The sequence below is a fragment of the Dendronephthya gigantea genome, unplaced genomic scaffold (genome assembly GCF_004324835.1).
Source record: "Dendronephthya gigantea isolate DGI-Jeju-01 unplaced genomic scaffold, DenGig_1.0 000061F, whole genome shotgun sequence".
In the NCBI taxonomy this organism is placed as follows: domain Eukaryota; kingdom Metazoa; phylum Cnidaria; class Anthozoa; order Malacalcyonacea; family Nephtheidae; genus Dendronephthya; species Dendronephthya gigantea.
Genome location: NW_021163071.1, coordinates 3736 through 27924, shown reverse-complemented (window position 1 = coordinate 27924; position 24189 = coordinate 3736). Strand labels below are relative to the sequence as shown.

Below are 24189 nucleotides of genomic sequence, written 5' to 3'. Positions count from 1 at the left end.
TTACAAGAGCATACCTGTATGAAACGTGTTTCATTATTGATCCTCTGAGAAAAAAATATTTAGTGTTGACTGTTTGACCTAAATTTCTGAAAAAAAATAGATAGTATCATTTATTATCATAAACCAGGGCCTTGCAGGGAACAATTTAGGGAGGCTGGGCAACAATCAATTTTGTGGCCGCTTTCCCATGGGTGCACTGTTTCTTCCTTGTTCTCATGCTTCCTTGTTTTTTTCAGCTTCTCTTTGAGTTTTAAAGTTGTCCCCTATCCTCTGAGATACAGGTCATAACTAACCAATCACAAAACCTGTTCATATAACTTTTCCCAGGAATATAAGGGCGCTTTCCTTTATACGGTGAAAACGGTCAGACCGGTCCTGTTGTATTTCAGTTCAGACAGATTACTGGTTTTTAAAGTGTTTTTTGAGATCTGCATTGAGATTTAATGTTATTTACAACTGATTAGCGAGGAAAATGCAGTTTCACCGCTATATTTTTAACGAAATACTCTATTTCAATTTAAAATACGACCGGTCTGACCATTTTGGCCGCTTAATGGAAAGCGCCCTATGTCATCTATGGCCGGTTGTATGAAAGCCGGATAAAGTGACTAAACTGTGATTTTTTCAACCGTTCTAAAAAATTCTCGAAAAGCGATAAAATTTCATCAAGTATACCAAATGCTAATAAAATGCACGTTTTTCTCACAGTCGGGTTTTCATAACATCTTTCACCATCTGCGACTTCGAAGTGTATAAAGTATAATTGTGATCATTTTATCTGCAGTTCATTATCGCCATAGGCAGTACTCCCGGTTGGGCTCATTCTAAGGACTACCATTCTCCAAAATGGACAGTTCTAACTAGAAAATGGGTAGTTCTAATAAATTTGGATAGAAAATGTCGAATTCCCAAACGTGAAAACGGTTGCAGAACATGCATCTATATAAGTTTCAAGAAGTATTTTTTATTTTTATTAACATTACACATAACAAAATGCACTACAAAATCTATATAACAAACATCCCTCCCCCAAAGTGTGCTCACAGTGCTTAAATTCCCATTAGTAAGAGCTCGATTTCAGAAATCCAAAACCTGATTCGATAACGACTTTTGTCGGAAAAACTAGTCGAAATATTACCGCAAAATTCTCATATCCTGAGTATACAAGATTTTGCTTTTTACTTTTCCTTTCTTATTGATGAGAATCCTAGGATTCGTGGAATACCTGTGCCTTTTTAATTTCTATCAATTAGTTTCTTTGAGTTCCATTACGCTAACACTCGATCCCAAAAAGGCACTCCTTTTCCGTTTTATCCACCATACAACAGCAAAGACGAGAATGATACAAAACATAAGAACACCAAGAACAACGCCAACAATTAAACCAACATTATCATCATCGTCCTCGTTATCGTCATCAACAGAAACAGCTGTACCTGTGATAATATGAAGCATAACTTGTTAGATTCTTAAATAAAAATGAAGGTAGTTAACATGCATATAGAGTCAAGTATATAAATATTATACAATTATACTTATTTTCAATCGTAGTCTTACGTACAGTACGATGAAGTATAGCGTTCCTTAGTACAGTACGATGAAGTATGAAGTACAAAGCATAGATTATTATGTTTATAGTAACATACTTGAATGCGTTGACGTTGGCGTGTGGCGACTGGTTGGTACCGATGATCTCGAGACGGCGAATGTGGGTAGAGGTATAGTCTTGGGGATCGGACAGCCATAGAATTCAACACGGTAGCTTATCCACTCCTTAAAATGGTACTCAAACATTCTGACATAACGTGTTTTCACAGGGTATGGTAGGGTATTTCGTACTACGGTATCAACGTTATCATTAGCGATGAAGAGCTGAAGAAATTACAGAAAGTAATATGTTGTCATACGTTTACACTTATATTCACAATCCACCAACCATATATAAATATATACGGTTGGTGGATGGAATAAATGACAGATTGATTGAATGAATGAATGACAGATTTCCTTATGAAAGTCTGACTGAGTCACGCCACAGAATACCTACCAGAAGTGGAACTCTATACTATTTTTTCGTAAGTGTGATTCGTCATGATTCGTCACTTAGCAAGTGCATTTTTTTGAGGTAGTCACCCCCCTGCCAATGTCTAAAATCAGCGCATATTTAGTATTGGCAGGGGGGTGACAGCCTCAAAAAAATGCACTTGCTAAGTGACGAATCATGACGAATCACACTTACGAAAAAAGTACAGGAGTTCCACTTCTGTAAGGTATTCTGTGGTCACGCGCTTACCCCTCCCCATGCAGAGTAAAAAATAATCTCTATTAAAAATGCGAGAGCGTGGCTTACGTGTCGTGTAACATATTCCCCAACATAATACACCCAATTTCTACCATCTGAGCTTGTTCGAAGATAAAAAGTTTGCAGCCAACTTCCACCATGATAAGAGGATCCTTGTGTAGCAATTCCTGTTAACCAAATTTCCTCCAAGAAGTCTACTTGCAAATACACATCGTCACCTGAAAGATATTGGGGGGCCCATCCTGGACCAGGGTTATGTAGACGGGCATTTTTAGGCGGTAGATAGGAACGTTTAACCCCAGAGGTTATGGCGCTGTCAGGTATGCGACCATTTACCATCCCTAACGGTTGCGAGCATGTGAAGTTGGTTATGTTCATAGAACTTGTATCCACAATTAGGTCATCCAGGGTACCGTCTGCCACAGCTGTTGTAAGCGTGTCTGCAGGATTGGAAAAGCTAACCCCACCTACATAAGTAAATTCAACGTCACTAATCACGCTGCCCGGATGGAAATCGACCACGTTTACGGACCGAAATGTAGTGTCATTCACCAACTCTGCTCTGATAGCATTTTCAATTCTCAATGAGAAATGCTTAAATTCAATACTCGCGGAATTTTTAAGAGACTCGTTCCAAGTTAAAACAGGAAAACGTATGGAGATTTCCATGCTGTCTGAATCTGGACGGTCACTAATCCTTTCACATTGTTTTCCGATAAGAAATTTGGGACAACTGCAGTTGAAATCATTGTCAATGTTGAAGCATTCTCCTCCGTTCAAACAAGGAAATGATGCACAAAAGCCAACGCACTCTTCGACCGACTTTGCCCCTGTCCCGAGCGTTGTAACATTCGCGCTACCACATTTTGTACAAAAGTCATCTCTGTATCCCTTCTTATCCTGGTAGAAACCTTTTGAACATTTCTCACATCTTCGGGTTGTTTTCTCAAGGAAATAACCTGGCTTGCAAGTCTCAATGCATTCTGTTTCCTTGGTCGCACCAGAGATGAGGGTGATGCCTCCATCTTTACAGGCGGTACAATCTTTCTGACCAGATATTTCACTGAAGAAATCCATCGGACAACGCTTGCACATGACCGAAGTATGACCTGAGATGTTTTGGTAAAATCCCCTAGAACAGTTCTGACAATTTTCTACAGTTTTGTTAAGAAATTCCCCATAGTTGCAAGGATTGATGCAAATTTTCGATCCAATTTTTATTGTAAATGTTTTACCTTCACACAATTTACACGTTTCTTTCCCGAATTCACCTTGATACATATTAATTGGACATTCCTCGCACAATTTACTTGTTATATTGAAGAATTTGCCTTCACTGCATTCATAAATACATTCAGAAACATTTGAAGATGCAACTTGAAGGGTTATTTTGTACTTGTCGCAAATTTTACAACTGAAGCTTGTATGTTGTCTTTCATCTTGATAGGTATCAAGGGGACAGGGTGAACATTTTTTTAAACCAATGTCAATATAATGACCAAAAGAGCATGGACCAAGGCAGTCAGAGGACAAAGATGAACCGGTGCCGGTGGTAGTGGTATTCGCAGGACAATTCTTGCAGTGTCTAGCGTTAGCAACAATGATTTCATCTTGGTAAGTGTCATTGGGGCATGGAGCACAATTTCGAAGAGTCATGTTGAAATACTCCCCTGAATTACACTTTTTTACGCATTCAACAGCACTTTTGTTCAAGGTGGTATAATCGCTTTCACATTTGTAGCACTTTGGAAATCTGTTACTTGCATTTGGCATATAATAACCAACATCGCATTGAACACATTGGGTATATTTGAGATAATAGCCAGCTGGGCAAAGTTTTATACATTCCGAAATATTTCTTGCTCCAGTAAACCCAGTAGTTAGACCACCTGGACAAGGGGTGCACTCTGGATTTAATAAAGTCGTAGAATTTTGGTATGTTCCGTATGGGCACCACTCACATAATGATGAATTAAAGTTAAAGTACTTTCCTAAATTGCATGTATGTTTGCAGTATTTTTGAGATGGGTTTGGATAGTTACGTGGTCCTGGAATACACGCAACCTCGTCTTCGTTTCGACGAGTTCCATTCTGGCACTCGTGACAAGGAAGAATATTTCTTTCCTGTGGTTGTGTATAGAAATTTGGTGGACAGTTTAAGCATCCAAATTTAGAACTTACATAATCGATTTTAGAGGCTGCATTAGCGGGACAGTCCTCCGTAGGACTTCTCCAGTATACATATGAAATTCCTGTATGTTTGATACCACTAACTGTGAGATTTTTAGTGATAAACCCTTGAAGATTTTGATTATCTTCATAATATGCTGAATACAATCTATGGTATCTTTGAAAGGCAACGGTTTCGTTAGTGGAATTTATAATATTATCTCGCACAGTCAATATCAATTCAGCTGTACGCCTATTGCCATTGGATTTACACGATATATTTAGGCTTTCAACAGAGCAATTTATAGTCCTTTGTAGATTTCGATGTTTAAAACACTGACTAACATTGGCTATCGATTCTACACCCGAAATATATTGCCGTATTTTGTGCACGAATTCTGTTTCGTTAATTTGGGCACATGACACATTTGCGTAGTTAAATTTATAGCCTATTTTCAGCCGTGTAGCAGGAAAGATTCTAGCGCAGGTTATTAGTTGATTGTCGTGCAATATTTCATGCTGAACTCTGGTATGCCATTTACCTTTATAAACCAAATCGCGCTTCGGATCGCCCATAAAACATTGCATTTCGAAATCGTTGGAGTAAAATCGATTCGCAATAAAGCGGTTTTGGCCACAAGCCACCGTGCAGTATTTAGTAAGGGTATCTTCCCGGAAGTATTGTGAGGGAAACGAACAAATTGTTTCACCATTGGTTACAGGTAAACACTGGCAACGATCCGGAGGATGTGGAAACATATTATAAGTGATTTCAACATTCGTAGCCTTTGAGGAAATCTTATCGACGTATATCAAGACAGCGTTACTTGTACTGATAGCAATATAATGATCAGTTACTCTGTGCCGAGTTATCTTCGCGCGGTTCTTATTGTCAAAGCTTGTAGCACCATCATAAACATACATAGGTTCCTCTTCGAATATTAGAGTGTTCACGGTAATGTTAACTTTAATTCTGTAGCCTTCTGGTGCAAGAATTAGTCTGCTACAATGCATTCCGCATGTGGCATATATTCTTCCATGTTGACTGGTTAAAGCTGGACCAATATCGCAAAGATTATAGCTGAATGCTGATCTATTTTCGCTCGAATTAGCTCCAAGTGCCCCCAAAATCAAAAGGTAAACTACTAGGAGCCCCATCGTGACGTGATCGTGTATCAAACATCGATCAAAAATTGTGCAATAACCGAATGACAAGGTTGAAACAGCACAAACCAATATCTTTTTATAACTCTCCAGACAACACAAAACGCCGTGCCCTTTAACTAAGCAATTTTGATGTCATAATTAGTATTTGCATTAAAACTTAAAAGTCTAAACAAAGTCTATAAATACCTGCAGTTTAATTAAAAACCTTTTACATCAGGGTGAATAAAAGCGTGACATTTGTGATGCTTTTCGCCATCGCATTCTAATTTTTTATATTTTACAATCTTGCGAGAGATAAAACATTGTTAATTATGCTCTTTTGCTCAGAAGGCGACTGTCAAACGAGGTCAGTCTTTACAACAAGTACGATCGTACTATGTATATAGGCTGAATATTAATGATATGTATATATTATTTGCTGCAAATATATCAATTTAAGAATTGCTTGTAAGTTGTAACTTGCTTCAAAGGTCAAAAGTAAAAATTCGAACTCCGTCAATCGATGCGGAATATTGCTTAGAATAATTGTGCCAAGTTTCATTCCGATCAAACAAGTAATGCTAGAGCCTAAGGGTTTTTTTAAAGAGCGTCGCCCCCTAACAACAACAACAACAACAACAACAACAACAACAACAACAACAACAACAACAACAAGATTAGCAGCGGTTAGGGATCAGTTCCTGGTCCAAAAAGAAATATTTTCAAAGGCAGCCCAGCAATGAGTGCTGGGGCTGTTTCAGCCTACTTGTTTGTGCTTTCGCTGTTGCGCTCGCGGGCTACACGAAAACATATAGATCATAAATCATTTTTAAAAAACAATTGTCAGGTAAAACCATAGGGTAAAACCCTGGGGTAACCCCTGGGGTCGGTTGTATAAAAGACTAGTTAACACAGAATTGGCCAAATCAGAGTTGTGTATTTCTGAGTCAACTAGGATTTAACTATGCAAAATGTAGTTTTAAAAAGGGTTTTATACAACTGGCCCAGAAGATTACCTATTGGAGGAGAAACACTGGTGTGGGGACTGGCATATACCACATATTGATCAAGGAAAAATGATTTTATGTTACATTCTTAGGACAAATCATAAACAGAATAATTATAATGATGGTCCTACTATGCCCAAGGAGATTGGATTAATGATGGTATGATCGATGCAGTTTAATGATGGTATGATCGACACAGTTTAATGATGGTATGATCGACCACAGTTAATCAACACAGTTTAATGATAGTATGACGTACAATAACATGCTGTAGAAAGACAAACACAAACACTAGTGAGAGTTCTCAAGACGAAGTCATCATTGGAAATAAATAAACAATGAACAGCAAAAATAATAGGTATCAAAACACTTTAGGAACGAAAAAACACTAGTTATTACATTAGTTTACTACCACCAGCTAATTAACATCTGATACTATAAACATCCAGGTTTAAAACTTAAACAATAAAACATTGCTTTTATACCTAAACCTAGTCTATTTAACTTTAACAACAATATTAATATCAAAGCCTTTTGTAATTCAATGTTACTTTTTACTATTATTACTGCATGAGCAAATGTTTGTATGCTACAACTTTAGAATTAACATCAACAACCAAATAAATGTAAGAATTTAGAATTATACATGGAAGCACTGACCTCATAGTGTTTTAATTATGAGAAGAGCAATTCAAGACCCTGTTTCCTTCATTGGCACACCTTCAACGCGACCAAATTCATGAGATCTTTTATTCTTTTTTACTTGCCAAACCACAATGATTATAACTATAAACACAGCTGAGATACCAAGAACAAGGCCAACAATCAAACCAGTGTTATCCCCATCATCATTATCGTCATCTTGATCATTACCTTTAAAATATGCATATGAGAATTACAATATTAGAATTACCAAAGAATATTTCTATTATACACTGGAGTTATACCTATAATTACCATTGCCTTTTCAACAAACCTTTTTTAGTAAAAAAGTCAAAGAATAATTGGTAAGGAATTATGCATTGTTGTCTTGTCATACCTGTTGTACTGGATTTATTGGTAGGAAGATCAGTGCTTGTCTGTCTTGTCATACCTGTTGAACTGGGTTTATTGGTAGGGACATCAGTGCGTGGAGGCACAAGTGTTGGTAATATTCCATCATTTGGTATAGGGCAGCCATAGAACTCACAACGAAAACTTAAATAGCGTGATGTGACATATTTTATAACTCTAACATATCTTGTTTTCACTGGATATTTTAGTTTGTTACGCACAACAGTATTAACATCTGAGTTTGCTCCAAACACCTGCAAAAATTGTAGCTTTTGTCACAAATTGTAAGAAAGAGGAATATTATATTTTAGTACAATTAAAATAATATATATTGGAAACTGTACAAAGTGAATCATGACCATACATTAATTGAATAATAATATGAAATTGAGAAAATGCTTGTATGAACCATCTTTATAATTAATTTAAGTTGTGCAGGGCCAATGATGTATTTTATATATATATATATATATATATATATATATATATATATATATATATATATATACACATATAGGCTACAGCATCGATCGCTTCGCTGTCTAAAGCTAAATAATACCCGAGGCTTTATTTTGTATTATAAAAAGTTTGGTAGAGTTTTACATACCTTTGCCAAATTATTTGTATCGCCTTTATATTCTGCCCACTGTCTGCTGTCAATGCTATAATTAAATTGATAGGATTTTAACCAGTTACCACCACTATAAGAAGAGCCTTGTGTAGCGATGCCTGTTAGCTGAACAACTTCCCCGAAATCAACCTGTAGATATGCATCTTCAATACGATTAACTCGCGGAGTCCAACCAGGTCCATTATGGTTTAAACGAGCATTTGTAAATGGATGATAATTATCTGGGTTTGCTGAACTAAGGGCACTGTCAGGAATGCGATGGTTTTCCATCCCAAGAGGTGTGCCACATGTATAATTAACAATGTCTAATGATGAGTTGTCTACTGTAAGGTTACCAATTTCACCATCAGCTGCAGCCTTCATCAGGGTGTCTATTGGGGTAGTGAAGACTGTGCCAGCCACATAATTTATTTTTAGATTACTAACAACACTTCCTCGAGAAAATTTTTCCACTTTGACAGTACGAAACGTTGCATCACTCTTTAGAACTCCACGTACTGCACTCTCAATCTGACGAGTTTGTTCCATAAAGTCTTTGCTCTCTGGATTACTGAGATTGTCGTTCCAAATTAGGTTGGTGAATCTCATTGATATATCCATTTTGTCTGCATTTACGCTATCAACAACATCCTGGCATAGTTTTCCTGTGAGATACTTTGGACAAGTGCAGTTAAAATCATTGGCAATGTTCAAACACCCAGCTCCATTAAGGCAGGGAGATGAGGCACAATAACCAACACATTCCTCTTCTGATTTTGCACCAGATTCAAGTGTTGTCTCATTTGCACTTGCACATTTTATACATGACTCGTATCTATACTTCTTTTGAGCCTGGAAGAACCCTTTCAAACATTTTTGACATTCTCTTTGTGTTTTGTTTAAAAAATAGCCAGGCTCGCATCGTCCAATGCACTCAGACCTAGCTGTTGCACCAGTCACAATTGTAATTCCATCATTTGAGCATTTCGTGCAATTCTGACTACCCAGTCTACCTGTGTAATAATCCATTGGACAAGGCATGCACTTGGTCGCAACATAATTACTCTTGTTTTGGAAATGCCCAACCGGACAGGCTTGACACAATTCAACCACCTTGTTGAGGAATTTACCAAAACTGCACGGGCTGATGCAAGTTTTTGAACCAGTTTTCAATGTAAATGTATTTCCACCACAAGGCTTACATGAACTTTGTCCTTCAGTGTCTTGATAGGTATTATTTGGACACATCTCACAGTTGGTGTTTGTAATGTTGAAAAATTCTCCTTTGCTGCATGTATAAATACACTGAGATATGTTAGTTGAACCTTTGTGCTTTGTGATTTTATGTTCTGGACACTGTTTACACCAAAAGCATGTTTGATTGCTTTCATCATTGTACTTGTTTACTGGACATGGTCTACAGCTGCGGGATGTTGTATCTAAATATTGCCCTGCGGAGCAAGGGCCAAGGCAGTCAGAGAGGGATTTAGCCCCTACTGACAATGTCACACTGTTTGGTGGACACAGTTTACAACTTCTCATATTGCTATCTTTTATTTCATCTTGGTAGGTGTCATTTGGGCATGACACACACACACCTTGGGTAATATTAAAATATTCTCCTGAAGTACATATATCGACACAGTCATTTTCATTTGCTGTTCCTACTTGCAATGTAGTGTTCCCAGGGGGGCATTTGTAACATTTATGAAACCGGTTACCTTGGTAAGGCATGAAATATCCAATAGCACAATCAAGACACAAGGGATGCTTTGCAAACTGTCCTTTATCACATTTTTGCATACAATCTGTAATATGTCTTGCCCCAACAAAACTTGTTGTGTTCCCAGGTGGGCAGCGATGACAAACTGGGTTAAGATTAGTTGTGGAATTTTGGAAGTACCCAAAATCGCACCAATCACAAATACCAGAGTCGTTGTTGAAGAATTTTCCAAGGGCACATTTATGTTGGCAGTTCAAATTTGAAGGTTCAGGGTAGTCTTGCGAGCCATTCACACAACTTGACTCGTTATACAAACGGCGTTGGTTTGATTGGCATTGTTGGCATATAGAGTCACGAAGGCGAGAGTTATAAAGCTTGAAGGTGTGCAATGGACACATAATACAAGACTTTTTTGGGGAAACATTGATATCATGATCAGTAGTTGCAAGATTAGCAGGACAAGTTGAGGATGTTTCATAGAAGTTATGAAGTTCAGAATTGATTGCTTTGGTATTATTTACACTCAAATCTTCAGTCACATATCTTTGGACTTTAGCTTTAAGATTTAGTAAGGCACTATTATACAGAATACCAAACTGTTCTCTTGTAGCTGTTTCATTACTCCCTAGGTTAACATTGTCTCGTATTTCCAATACAACCAATGAATTCTTTGTGTTTTTGGTATCCACAGAGCATAATGCTAAGACGGGTGTCACAGTGCAGTTACCGGTTGTATCCTTATAACATTCACCAATATATGAGGCACTTCTATTTTGCACCAGAAAATTGTGCACAGCATGTTCAATTGATTGTACATCAAGTTTATCACAAGTTATGTTCACATAGATGAAAGAGTAAGTGGAGAGAATTTGAGTGGCAGGTATGAGTTTGGTACATGAAACAAGATTTGGGTTGAACTGTAATTGTTCTTTCCCATTGTCAGACCAACTTGAAGTTGGTTTCACAAGATGTAAGTGACAGACCATGCCCAGAGTGCTCGTACTAGTGCTTGTAAGACCCAGAAATTTTGCCTTCACTTCCACAATTTCATGCTTGCTTTTACAGAATGTTGTACATTCTTTGCGCAAGTCATCTGCATTGGAGTAGAACTTGCCAGAATTATCGGGAAATGGAAATGAGCAAACTGTTTGCTGTGTATTAACTGTTGGCGGACAAGTGCATTTTTCCTTGGGATGAGGGTACATTTTAAACGTGGCATTAAATTTGTTGCGCACGGAACTGGAGATTCTACCAGTGTGTACCAGTAATGCATTGCTTGAGGTGTAAAATACCAAAGCAATACTAAAAGACGATCCTATACCAATATTATTTGCAAGAGTTCCAACCCTCGTGCCACCGTCATGTATGCGTGTTTCAGCATCGTGAAGTGCTATTTCATGAATTGTAAACCTGACTCGCCAACCGAGTGGAGCCAGAATAATCCTTGTACAGTCGGTACCTTGGCTGAGAACCAGAGAACCATTTCTCGCCGTTATCACATCACCTACATCGCAGAGCCCAAAAATAGGACCATATGCTAGACCATTCTGAAATACTCCACAGCAACAGAGAAAAATAGCACCCGCAAAAAAACTTGATTTAAACGCGTCCATGGCGAATTTATACAAACAACGATATTATTAATGCCAACGAATGTAAATAAAATATCTTTAACTTCAAGATTCAGCAAGATATCAAGGTTCCCTCTTCAGCTAATACACTCGAAATTTCACACTAACAAGTAGTGATATTAAAAGTGGCATTAATCTTTATACTCCAGAACTGAATAAGCTATTTTAATCTTATCTTTATGCTCGCTGAAACTGAAAGCGTTATTGACTTTATGACAATGAGTCGCTCGCAGCTGTGAGCTGTGCAACTGCATTCAATGCTTGATGTGTCGTCATGCGCGTAACCGGAATCCCAAATGAGGTAAATCGTTACTAAAATGTTACAATTCTAGCTATCAAGAGTACCATGTTTTAGAATTTAACTTAATTCCTGCGTCAGGTTTTTTTGAATTCAAAAAGAATAGCACAGGAAAACTGAAAAAGCCTTAAAATTGATTGAGGTGTTACCTAATACGCGGCTGTACATCCGTATATTGTTTGCCTGTCACTAAAATTTTGACATCCAACTTGTATATTCAGGATAATCGAATACAGATAAAAATCTACGTTTATTGTGTAATGGGCCGAAAATGGCCCTTGTTCTTGACCTTTTTGAGCTCGAGAGCGGAAGTATTTCCTTCTCAATCAAGAAAGAGGCTTTTTTCAGTTTTTTGAACGTTCTTATGAACATCAGAATGTAAAAAAGCATTGTTATATTAAGATTATGCATGCTTGAACGTGAGTCGTGATGTTGACACTTGACATCATATGATCATACACAATCGAAGGGATTCCAGGAAAGAATGTCTATGTTTCCACCCACGGATACGTTATCACGTTAAATTTAATTTCCAAGTTTTTATCACATTTAGCGCATTAACAAAAACCTGACCTAATGCGCTAATGGTAATAAAAATTTGGAAATTAAAATTAAAATGCAAAGTAATCAAAGATGTCTTTGAAACATTCCGAAGAGACTTAAACAATACACGGAAGTACTTAAGTACTTCAAAATTGGAAAAAAAACTCTTACCCGTAGTCGCGGACTGCGGAGTCCGCATGACGGAACCGGAACATGAGTATTAAACACGACAAAAAGAAACAAGCAACAGGATGTTCTCTCTAAATCGGTTTTTGATATTTTTGTACGGTTCAGTGTACCTTGTTTTTTACATATTCGTAACCTTTTCTAAAAATTTACACCAGGCAGTTTCGTTAAGCATGGTTCTCATACGTGACTGACGGTCGTTGACATAGTATGAAGAAATATATCTATATATATATACATAATCGCCTAATGATCGATCATTAAAGATCGTGAAACTCTGAGTAGCGAGCAATCATTGTAATCAGTTTAAGATTTTAAATAATATTTATTTTAATTTATTATAATAATTTATTTCAACAATTTTGTAGAGCATTTAATTTAATCTTTTCATTACAATTTTTTATTAAATCTGTTTTATTCAATTCCTCAAAACCATGGATAAAACGAAACAGTCACTCAACATTCGATGTGACCATGGGAAGCTTTGATGGTGCAGAAATTTGTGAACTTGTTGGTCTATACGCACTAAACAATCTTAGCGAAAGATTCGGAAGCAATAACATCGGTTTGTATAGAGATGACGGTCTGGCTCTGATAAAAGGTTCTAGGGAGTCTACGACTAGCAGATAAAGCAAGAAAAGATTTGTGTTCTGCATTTCAAGAATTCGGGCTAAAGATCACAGCCGAAGTAAACCAGAAAGTGTTAATTTCCTTGATGTTACACTCAACCTCACTAAAACCAAAACCCGAAAACCAAATAACGATCCACTCTACATCCATAAAGAATCAAACCATCCACCATCAATCATGAAACAACTTCCAGCGGCCATCAACCGCAGAATCGCATCACTATCATCTGACAAACAAGTCTTTGATTCTGTTGCACCCTTTAACAACGATTCCCTGAAGCAAAGTAATTACACCTCCAAACTACATTTTTCAACCCAAGAAAGCAAACCTTCAACCGAAAGGCAGAAAAGTCATTTGGTTCAACCCGCCGTATAGTAAGACCGTACAAACCAATGTCGCTCGGGAGTTCTTGAAGTTGATTGACAAACATTTCCCAAATCGTCACCCCTCCATAAGATCTTAAACAGAAACACCGTCAAAGTTAGCTATATAGCTGTATGAACAACATTAAAAGCGTCATATCAAAACACAATAAGCGCGTGTTGAAACAAAATCATTCCCAACAACCCGACAATGCTAACAAAAATAAATGAACGAGTGCCCAATTAGTGCCCAAATATTTACGTAATGGTTAGCTATTAGCGATCTCGCAGAAAATAGCGCGCTTAGATATAAAGAGGATTCACAAAAGAAGTTAGATCGTCAGAGGACTCAGAAATACTAGTGGAAAAGAGAAGGCAATTATTATATTTTCGGTGATATATACAGGGTGTCCCAAAAAAAACGAAAACTATTGAAATCACTCATTGTTAAAATTTGAATGCCGTGTTCACGAATTTCAGCCCGTGGGGATTTAATGCAGCTAATAAAATGCTAAATGCTTTTTGCTGCTAGAGAAAGGGGACATGTCAAAGGACATGGTCCTTGAGATGCACATTTAAATAATATTATCCATATTTGTAAATTGTAAATATTGTTAATAAATATCATTTTTGCGAACAAGCAAATTTGACTGCATCATAATGCATGCATAAAAATGCTTATGGCAACCCTGATTTATACACTTGTGGGCCCAACAGAGTGCTTAGGCATTCAAACTCTAACAATGGCATTGTTATGGGTGATTTCAATATTTTTCGTTTTTTGGGACACCCTGTAGATGTGAGCAAATGTGTCCCACATGGTTGAAAAGAGTGTGCCTTTTCATGCAGTAAAAGTTGAAATTTGCATGAGTATGTTCCGAGATGAGTTAAATGTCAACGAGTATGGCGAACGTACAGTACTACAGTTCATCACAGCATTGACACTTGCATATATCTTGATGCCTGTTTTTGATGTGATCTCTGAAATGAATGAAAGAAATGAGAAAAAACAGGGATGAGAGACGAGATACTAAAGAATAAAGTAAATATTTTTATTATCAAGTTGAAACAGTAAAACGAAACGTTTGAAAAACTGAGTCAAGGACTGAGAAAATCCCACCTTAAATTCCCTATAACAGTACATAAACACTATACATTAAACATCAGATATATTATTATACACACTCTCTTTAAAACTTCAACACTGATACATCTGATAAGTATTGATAATCAAGTCTATTTAACATCAAAGCGATCTTTTTCTGTTTCATTACCGAGCAAGTACTTTAAATAATCAACGAATGAATTAACTGCGTGATGTAAGGAATTACAAGAACTTATAATGTATTTACTATATTAGATCAGTGATATCAGGATTCACTGTTTGTTTCATCACTATAGACTCTTCGGCACCAAACGATCGAGTTATCTTACGTCTTTTAATTTGCCAAACTAACAATGGCGAGTATAAACACGGCTGAGATACCAAGAACAAGACCAACAATCAAATCAGTTTTACTATCCTTCTGATCACCATCACCAACATCATGACTAGATGTACCTTTGAAATAATTACATAATTATAAGGTTAAAATTGACATCGAGGGATGGACGAAATTGCTAATACTTGCAATAGCCTTTCTATCACTGGGTTTAAAACTAAATTAAACAACTAATTTAGAACATTGACGTAAATATAATATAAGTACATTATCTTGAAGCATGGGGTTTGTGAGATATTTTATTCCATTTTTTCACTTTCTTTCTTTTTTCCCCCTAAATTGTGTAATAGTTTTAATAGAGTGTTTAGTTTTAAGTCATTTGTAATCAATTATTTGTACATAGCTTAAATACCAACGGCCTGTTGAAAATCAGCCTAGACTGAAGAGCTACCGTTGTTAAAGAAATTCTAATGATAATAATAAATATTTTTCGGGGATTTTTCGTCAGTTTTATGCTTCTTCGTACCTGTTGAGTTGAGTTGATTTGTAGGGCGAGAACAACTTCGTTTCCAGGGCCTTTTACCTTTATTCTGGGTTGGGTTAAAAGGCACAAACGTTGGTAACATTCCAACATTTGGTATAGGGCAACCATAAAACTCACAACGAAAACTCTAATAACGACATTCGTGTTCTTTTTTAACTCTCAAATATCTTGTTCTCACTGGATTCTTTAGGTCATTTCGCACAGCCGTATTCACATCAGAGTTTGCTAAAAATGTCTAAAAATATTCAGCTAAAGTTAAAAATAGGCTCGCATGTGTACACGAGTTTGCTAAATACTTGCTTATTTGCACATGCGCAGACATTATCTTGACTTTCACACGTTTAACAAAACAAATCCCGAATTTCTGTATACGATGTATTTTAGCATCTAAACAACATTTCTATACGCCACAAACGTAGCAAAAATTATTATAGGGTTTAAGTATTAGAGTCTCACCATAGCATAATTATCTGTATATCTTCTTTATATTCTACCCATATCCTGCTGTCAACGCTATAGTCAAACAGATAGGATTGTAGCCAGCTTTCTCCACCATATGAAGACCCTTGCGTGGCAATGCCTGTTAGCTGAACAACTTCCCCGAAATCAACCTGTAGATATGCATCTTCAATACGATTAACTCGCGGAGTCCAACCAGGTCCATTATGGTTTAAACGAGCATTTGTAAATGGATGATAATTATCTGGTTTGCTGAACTAAGGGCGCTGTCAGGAATGCGATGGTTTTCCATCCCAAGAGGTGTGTCACATGTATAATTAACAATGTCTAATGATGAGTTGTCTACTGTAAGGTTACCAATTTCACCATCAGCTGCAGCCTTCGTCAGGGTGTCTATCGGGGTAGTGAAGACTGTGCCAGCCACATAATTTATTTTTAGATTACTAACAACACTTCATCGAGAAAATTTTTCCACTTTGACTGTACGAAACGTTGCATCACTCTTTAGAACTCCACGTACTGCACTCTCAATCTGACGGGCTTGTTCCATAAAGTCTTTGCTCTCGGGATTATTGAGATTGCCGTTCCAAATTAGGTTGGTGAATCTCATTGATATATCCCATCTTGTCTGCATTTACGCTATCAACAACATCCTGGCATAGTTTTCCTGTGAGATACTTTGTCACGAAAAACTTTAAATGCTTTAAAATTTTTATTATTCAACATCAAGGTCAACTAATGCATACTAAAATATGCAGAAAACGAAGTTCCTTCGATTTATTCACTGAGTTTTTTCAAAGGTAACATGTACAAGGACAAATATAGCTCAGTGGGACAACCTCGTACCCAGGGTCTTCTGTGTTAACGGGGCGCGAACACAGAAGACCCTGGGTATGAGGTTGGTACAAGGATTTTAGACTTTTACGTGCGTGTACGTGCCTATGAAAAACGCGTGAGTAGAAAACAGCCTTAGGGTGGATTTCCACTTACGCGTTTTTCATACGCACGTATACGGACGTAAAAGTCTAAATTCTTATATATGTTACCTTTGAAAAAACTAAGTGAATAAATCGAAGGAACTTAGTTTTCTGCATATTTTAGTATGCATTAGTTGGCCTAGATGTTAAATAATAAAAATTTAAAAGCATTTAAAATTTTCCGTACACGTATCAAAAACACGTGAGTGGAAAACAGCCTTCAGTGAAGCAATTATCAGCGACAATAATCCCAACTTGGCGTGGACTCAATAACGCAATACTTATATTGTTCTAAAATTCATATTGCTCTTAAGCACAATAGATTTTAGGTCTCTGGGACCGGGGTTACAATGGTTTGTCAGCCTTGTCTTTTGTATTGAAAAACACTGGATAACATGAATATTAAGGCCCTTATATTTGATAAGCAGTTATGAAGTTTCTGGTTTGCACGACTGTAACTTTTGGAGTTAGGGTAAAACCCTACGGTAAAACCCTAGTTAATTTTATACCATTACCCAATTGGGTAAAACGCGGATATGCCTTTTAAACGCCCGAAAATCATATTTCAAACTATATCCGCGTTTTACCCGATTGGGTAAAACGCGAATATGACGTTTAAAATTTGTTTTATTGAAAAGTAAGTTATCCGTCCGTCCGTCGCTATCTGTCCGTCCGTCCGTATCCGCGTTTTACCCTAACCCATAACTTTTGGCGCCGGTCAGTTGGCATCGATCAAGGAACGGCGCCATTTTCTGGCGTTCTAACATTTGACAGGTTGTAAAAAATGAATAATCTTAATATCTCGTTGCTGTCACTACACTCACTGCCCACTCATAGATACACAAACACAGTGGAATTAATCTGCAAATTTTAATTATCAAAAGCATGAAATATTGCGCTTCAACAAGAATATGTCAATTTTATGGTCGAGGGTTCTTTAACTTCTTTTTTATAAACATCATAGACATAAAGACCGGTAGTAGACACAAGGAAGTGCGTTTTTTAATGGACGACCTGCGCTAAAAACTAATTCCTGATCGAAGTAATTAGAAGGAAATAAATCATCACAGCTAGAAAGATCTTACTTAAAATAGTGCATATGCAAAGTTTGCCTGCGAAATTTTAGAAAATACGGAAAATATAGCCATGCGAAGTTGGCAAATTTTGTATACTTTTGTATTACGTGCAGAAATGTGTAACTAATTTAGTTACAAACTTCCGGCTGTGATACAACACAAAATTCGAAAACTTCGCTGATGGCTATATTTTCCGTACTTTACAACAATTCGCAGCCAAAAGTGATAGTTTTACTAATTTTAGTAAGCTCTTTCAGAAAATATCCTTTTTATCGCCGAAGTAAGAAATTAGTCTAAAGCGCAAGTCGTCCATTATGTTGGGATACAAACATTCAATACAAACGCAGCAACCGCTATTTCGGCTGACAAATAATTACAAAACAGTCCTAAAAGAAAAAATATTCGGATCGAAACTATGATTGCATGTACAAATAAAATATTGTTCGCGATGTTAGAAAAGTCCAATTAATAGAAGAGTCAAGTTGCCAGGTTTTGTTTTGCAGCAATCAGCCGTTTACTATTGCTACCCAAGATGGCTGCCTGCTTCAGTGATACCATAGACAATCCAGAAGACATGTCTTCTGGATTGTCTATGGTGATAGTGATACGTCATATTGCGAGGGCTTTGTAAGGATATTTCGTTTCGAAACATTTACGCAGAAATGTGTGATCTTTTGAAGCTACGTCACAGCTTAAGTGCTATTAGTATTTGAGCGTTTTAACAAAGGCTCTAAATGTTTGTACCTTTCCTCAGCAAGTCTGGAGATATCTGTCGACAAACTTTCCAAAGAACTATAGTCAGCCCTTTCGAAACTGAATAAATCTTTAATAAACCCCATTAACTCAATCTATACAAAGAAAATGTTGAATGAAATGTTTCCCTTAAGTAGTTCCCAATAAGTATTCCTCCGTTCAATCAAGCCATTTATATGATTTTAAAACTATCGTATGGGATACGTCAGCACAAAGGTTTACACAATGGGTTTACATGCACTGGTAATTCAAATGTGGCACATTTATGCTTGCTCTATATTGAAAATATTTATCTTTGCATCTTAAGGCCATGTTACACGGTGCAATTTTTCTTGCAACTTGCAATGCAATCCTACGTTCAAGAGATGTAAATTAGTACAGAGTGCTCAAAACTTTAAGTGTAAGAAACGTACATGGAGTGTGATAAACGTAAAAGTTTCGTAGTTGCCAAATTTACATCTCTCAAAAGTAGAATTGCAAGTACATTGCAAGTCGCAAGAAAATTGCACGGTGTAACACGGCCTTCAGCATTAAAAACTCGTAGTTGCCATTAGCTGCACGACAGTGTCCCAGTGAAACACGCTTCAGCGGATATATATTCTTGATAGCATTAAGCTTCTTTTACATCGGTTTTTATTCTTACCTTGAAAATAGAACAAGCGTTTTTTAACGCTTTGTCTGATCCCAAAAATCCCCAGGCTAGCACTGGAGTGAGGATTTCAGAAAGATGATAAAAATGCATCAAAAATCCTGCTGGTTCGTCTAACATCTGCATTTTTGCTTTCAATACTCCCCAAACTGCTGTTTCTAAACCCTACAAGTGGAGCACAATCAAATTGTTACTGAAAGTATGTGAGAATTAGAGGCCTGTGTACGGCACTTGAGAATTGTAGCCTTATCGAGGTAATAATTCATGTCGAGAATCCACGAAAATAATCTATATTATAATCCTTTAGAGTTAGTAGTTGGATAAGATTAGTAGTTGGATAAGATTAGTAGTTGGGTAAGATTAATAGTTGAGTAAGATTAGTAGCTGGGTCAGAGGATTATATTCGAGGGTGTCTCACCGTTTATTGACACAATGTCTCACCGTTTGTTGAATATAAGTAGGTAGCCACGAGTTTTGAACTGCAGCCTTAATGGAGTAAGGCGGATTTTCAAGATCAACAAATGCGTCCATTACCACGAAATCCAGAACTAGATCATAGAATGTGATGAAAGGTACCTAAAAAGGCGTTAATTTTCACACAGATAATGCATATATCATGGAGGAGAGTAGCCTACGAGTAGCAGGCTCGAGTGGGGGGGCGGGTTAGGGTCAAGGGCGGGCGGGGTTAGGGTCAAGGGCGGGTGGGGTTAGGGTCAAGGGCGGGCGACGGAGGGGAGGAAGGAAGATAATATATTATCATGTTAATTAAGTGGGCGTATATGAAATAACCTTGATTTTACTGCAGGCTCTTCCTCCCCTCCGCCGCCCGCTCTTAACCCCTTAACTCCCCCCTCAAGCCTGCCTCGCAGGCTAGGTGGAGAGTAAAAGTTGAAACCTCAGACATTCGTTATTGTCTCGGATGTCGTGTGTTAAGTTTGTTTTGTGCAGACAAAATAAAAAGAAGCTACCCCACTTCGACGACCACGTTAAATGCTAGAAATCTTTCAATCAAAAATCAAGACGTAATTAATCCGGGGTCACAGTGTTACAAGTATCCCGTGTTTTGTGTGCCCCTGTACCCGTATCACTAGGGATATGAGTACAACGAGTAGGGGCACCTAAAACACTAGGATTGCAAATACGAGCAAAAATGTAATCAAAATTTGATATTAAAAATACGTTTTTGATAAAAATGAAATGTTGTTTAAAAAGAAAACTAAAAAGTATATGTGGAATAAATCCTCGCAAAGAGAAGCATGCTTCAGCCACCCAAGTTGAGCTGCAAGTCGCGTGGACATTTGGCAGCTGTCTTCTGAATTTTTAACAACTCCCATAAGCAAACCGGATTAATTAGAATTAATAAAGGACCAGGTAGGCGCAATATGAGCAAGGTAATTAAAATAATTGAGCAAAGACCACATACTCCTCTTTTACTTAATTCTCTTTCAAAGATTTTGAAGTTTTCTGGTTTCTTACAAAAACCAAGCAAAGCTTTCCATCTTTTTTCGCATTCGTTATGATCCTGAAATCACGTGAAAACAGCATGTCAATTCATTTTCCTATCAAGTTTCATCACGTTTTTCAGTTTCATTGATATTGTACCTTTCCTGCAGTTGTAATTAAAAACCGAAGCAATTCTGTACCATTTTGTTCAAATTTAAGTTGGACATCTTTCTTGGCAAAAGCCATCTACAATTAGATGTAACAGATAATTAACCTGTTGTCTGGAAAACCAGTGACAGTGGTGTGGACAGGAATATTTTTTGAGAAGGCAAATGCCAAGGAATGTTCAGAAGAAATTGATTCTCTCTAATTTTGACACAGTCTAATTTTGACAAAACTTTGAAATTTCTAACTTTCCCCTTCTAATTAGATTTGAAAAATATAAAATCTAATTGAGAAATTATAAGAGGGGCTGCTATCCCAATCGCCAGTGCCAATGGGCAGTGATTTTTACAAAAAAAATGGTGAATCTATCAGTGAATATTTTTGTTAACTTGAATTACCTTGAATTTGGGGTACAGTATAGCTTGATAGGTTAAAATATATAAACAAAAACTATACTAGTAGATAAACAGACTTTTTCAAGGTTCTACATTAGCTCAAAGATTTTACCTTGGATGCTTCTCTAATGCAGTAGACCTTTGCAAGAAATTCTACATCACTCAGGCATCCAACCATTTTTGCCCTAAAAAATTTTTTGTTCTCTCAAAATCTTTTGGCCTTATTGCAACTGGTTAAAATCAGCATATATTTTTACTATTATTAACCAGTCTTTAATAATAATGATAAAAATAAATATTTAATTAGTACCTAGTTTTCTTGCAGCATTTTATTCCATGTTTGAAATATTGCTCTAAGGCATTCAGATAGAATGGTTTATCCCTAAAATGAATAAATGGTTGAAACAAAAAACATAATTCTTTTTTACATGAAAAGAAGACAAATTTGCAAGCTACTTTGTGGGTTACCTGTGAATACCAGCTGCTTGTAGAGCTTTCTCTTGTGTGTGATCTGTGTTGGAGATCTCTTGATTAAAATCATCCTGATAGAAAAAATTATATATTGACATTTTTCACATTACTTGTAAGATTTCATATATCAATTAAAGGCAATTTTTATCAACCTTTGCCTGCGGTTACGCACTTTTCATTGGTCAACCATTAAGGGTAAATATAGCAGGTATTAGATAATAAAGAGAAAACATACTCCGAAAATAAACATCTTGTAAACCCAAGATATGAGTTGTTAAAAACAAGATGCAATATTCAAGGTGATATTTCGACTCTATTTCAAAGTCATTGTCAAACCTGAAATAGAATCAAAATAGAGTCGAAATATCACCTTGAATATTGTGTCTTGTTTTTAACAACTCATATCTTGGGTTTACAAGATGTTTATTTTCGGAGTATGTTTTCTCTTATATTTCGCAAAACTGTCTGCTGGAAAAGGTTGGTTTTTTTTAGATAGTAAAGGTAGCAATAAAAAATGACAACAAACTACCATCATAAACTGTCTATTATATCATCATTCTGAATAGTGTATATCTGTGCCCTTTACCTCATCACCTTCTGCAGAAAGAAATGAGTCTGTGTCCGAATCATCGTCCCTTGTTATGGATTTACCAGGATTGAAATTACTGTCATGTTGTTTGCTTTTTAACATATATCTGCATGTGAAAATAAAATTCAATGGTTTGACATACTGCCTGGTATATGTAATAGGCAGCACTCCGATTTTGAAATAGATTCCTCATAATAGCTAAAAGTATAAGCATTGTTTATTGCTGAGTAAAAAAGTTTCAGATCCCAAAACATTGGAAAAGACAAGCCTCTTTTACAGGCGGACAAGTGATCGAATATCTTATTTACCTTAATTTACCTATTTTGCTGACAACATTATTTAATGTTGTATCTACTTTTTCATAAATCAAGTCAGCATTATGAAAACCAGCAATATCCATAGCATCAACCTCATCTCGGTCTTCAACAACATCATCTTGTCCCCTGCTCTGTTGGATGTTGTTTGCCAATAGATTTTCTAATTCTGCAAGGCTTCTATTCCACTCTTCCAAGTGTTGGGCAAATTCCTCAAGACCTAAATCCCATTATTTACATAAAGTATTAAAAGCCTTGTTAATTAAAAATCAACCCATCAATTGGTACTAGTAGAGGGCTGCACCATTAAAGTGACCACTCTAGTACTAGCAAGGATGCAAAATGAAAATTTCCCTAAAATCAAAAACATTTCGACGATTATTACCTTCGCTTTCTGTATATTTTACTCTTTCATCTAACCATATTTGTTTCCTGATTGAAACCTTGTTATTGTCTGTCATTTTTCTAACTGATTCACGACCAAAACTAACTAAATACAAAGCTCCAACGCCAAGAAAAAGACTGTTTGTTGTTGCAAACATTTTAAAAAGAGGAGACTCTATTAAACCATTCATTTTACAGCAGCTGATTTCTTACATAACTCTACGCTTGGAATCTATGGACTATGGTGGTGTCGAAGTGAACGACTGGTGCCAGTTTAGTTATTGTGCTCCTTAAAAATCCACCCGCACAATATTGGGGCTGTGCAGGTACACAAAAAGGCCTGGAAAGTGGTTATAAGCCCATGTTACGGGTCACGGAATATATAATTAGAATCGCGGAAATATATAACACAGTGTTTCCAGTTTTCTGTGTTTCCATGTTTCTATGTTTCTTATTTCTATGGTTCTAGTTTCTATGTTTCCAGGTTTCTACGTTTCTGTGTTTCTACGTTTCTACGTTTCTACGTTTCTACGTTTCTGTGTTTCTGTGTTTCCATGTTTCTGTGTTTCTGTGTTTCTGTGTTTCTACATTTCTACGTTTCTGTGTTTCTATGTTTCTATGTTTCTATGTTTCTCATGGCCAGAAAATTCGGACATAATTAACATTCTACTTCCGCCTAAATTTGCATATGGTGTCAAAATAAAGCTTCGCGAGTTTATAGTAAACTGTAATGTGCACAGTACTAAACGCTATAAATACAGCTTTAGGTGGTCGATTATAATTTGCCTTAATTGCTCGTTGCAGAGAAAGTTAATCTTAATATTTTGAGACAGTATTTCAAAATGTTTTATCAGTATTCGTCCTGCAT

The 24189-nt window shown here is 36.7% G+C and overlaps 3 protein-coding genes across 10 annotated transcripts; all 3 read right to left on the bottom strand.

The window, feature by feature from the left end:
* Positions 1-10: 10 nt before the first annotated feature.
* On the bottom strand, positions 11-6053 carry LOC114530191. Of its 3 annotated transcripts, none has more exons than XM_028551767.1 (4): positions 2351-6053; positions 1647-1872; positions 1226-1436; positions 11-86 (listed from the first exon to the last, which is right to left on the bottom strand). In XM_028551767.1, the coding sequence occupies exons 1-3, from the start codon at positions 5627-5629 to the stop codon at positions 1246-1248; spliced, it is 3696 nt and encodes a 1231-aa protein (XP_028407568.1). In that variant the 5' UTR covers positions 5630-6053; the 3' UTR covers positions 11-86; positions 1226-1245. The 3 variants fall into 3 exon arrangements, with proteins under 3 accessions (XP_028407568.1, XP_028407567.1, XP_028407566.1); XM_028551766.1 differs by lacking the exon at positions 11-86 and having other exon boundaries at positions 1005-1436; positions 2351-5754; positions 5825-6053; XM_028551765.1 differs by lacking the exon at positions 11-86 and having other exon boundaries at positions 1005-1436.
* Positions 6054-6547: 494 nt separating this feature from the next.
* On the bottom strand, positions 6548-11884 carry LOC114530190. 2 transcript variants are annotated; one of them, XM_028551763.1, is made up of 3 exons: positions 8285-11884; positions 7664-7931; positions 6548-7497 (listed from the first exon to the last, which is right to left on the bottom strand). In XM_028551763.1, the coding sequence occupies exons 1-3, from the start codon at positions 11621-11623 to the stop codon at positions 7316-7318; spliced, it is 3789 nt and encodes a 1262-aa protein (XP_028407564.1). In that variant the 5' UTR covers positions 11624-11884; the 3' UTR covers positions 6548-7315. The 2 variants fall into 2 exon arrangements, with proteins under 2 accessions (XP_028407564.1, XP_028407565.1); XM_028551764.1 differs by having other exon boundaries at positions 7718-7931.
* Positions 11885-14565: 2681 nt separating this feature from the next.
* Positions 14566-23651, bottom strand: LOC114530331 (mitoguardin 1-like). Of its 5 annotated transcripts, XR_003687759.1 has the most exons (15): positions 23323-23651; positions 22932-23157; positions 22621-22729; positions 22032-22105; positions 21874-21945; positions 21676-21748; positions 21163-21249; positions 20984-21082; positions 20002-20136; positions 19555-19725; positions 18903-19006; positions 16103-16782; positions 15629-15881; positions 15370-15436; positions 14929-15221 (listed from the first exon to the last, which is right to left on the bottom strand). XR_003687759.1 is itself a non-coding variant. In XM_028551943.1 (12 exons), the coding sequence occupies exons 1-12, from the start codon at positions 23510-23512 to the stop codon at positions 14581-14583; spliced, it is 1401 nt and encodes a 466-aa protein (XP_028407744.1). In that variant the 5' UTR covers positions 23513-23651; the 3' UTR covers positions 14566-14580. The 5 variants fall into 5 exon arrangements, 1 of the variants encoding a protein (XP_028407744.1); XR_003687758.1 differs by having other exon boundaries at positions 15370-15881; XR_003687760.1 differs by lacking the exon at positions 15370-15436.
* Positions 23652-24189: the final 538 nt, after the last annotated feature.

Coding starts and splice junctions, on each gene's coding strand:
- LOC114530191 (XM_028551767.1), bottom strand. CDS start 5,629: ATGGGGCTCCTAGTAGTTTACCTTTTGATTTTGGGGGCACTTGGAGCT. Junction 1,873..2,350: donor GGGAATATGTTACACGACAC/GTAAGCCACGCT, acceptor TAATTTCTTCAG/CTCTTCATCGCTAATGATAA. Junction 1,437..1,646: donor GCCAACGTCAACGCATTCAA/GTATGTTACTAT, acceptor ATATTATCACAG/GTACAGCTGTTTCTGTTGAT.
- LOC114530190 (XM_028551763.1), bottom strand. CDS start 11,623: ATGGACGCGTTTAAATCAAGTTTTTTTGCGGGTGCTATTTTTCTCTGT. Junction 7,932..8,284: donor ATACAAATAATTTGGCAAAG/GTATGTAAAACT, acceptor CAATTTTTGCAG/GTGTTTGGAGCAAACTCAGA. Junction 7,498..7,663: donor CAATAAATCCAGTACAACAG/GTATGACAAGAC, acceptor CATATTTTAAAG/GTAATGATCAAGATGACGAT.
- LOC114530331 (XM_028551943.1), bottom strand. CDS start 23,512: ATGAATGGTTTAATAGAGTCTCCTCTTTTTAAAATGTTTGCAACAACA. Junction 21,250..21,675: donor GCATTAGAGAAGCATCCAAG/GTAAAATCTTTG, acceptor ATCTAATTGTAG/ATGGCTTTTGCCAAGAAAGA. Junction 14,642..18,902: donor TCCAGACTTGCTGAGGAAAG/GTACAAACATTT, acceptor CATTCATTTCAG/AGATCACATCAAAAACAGGC.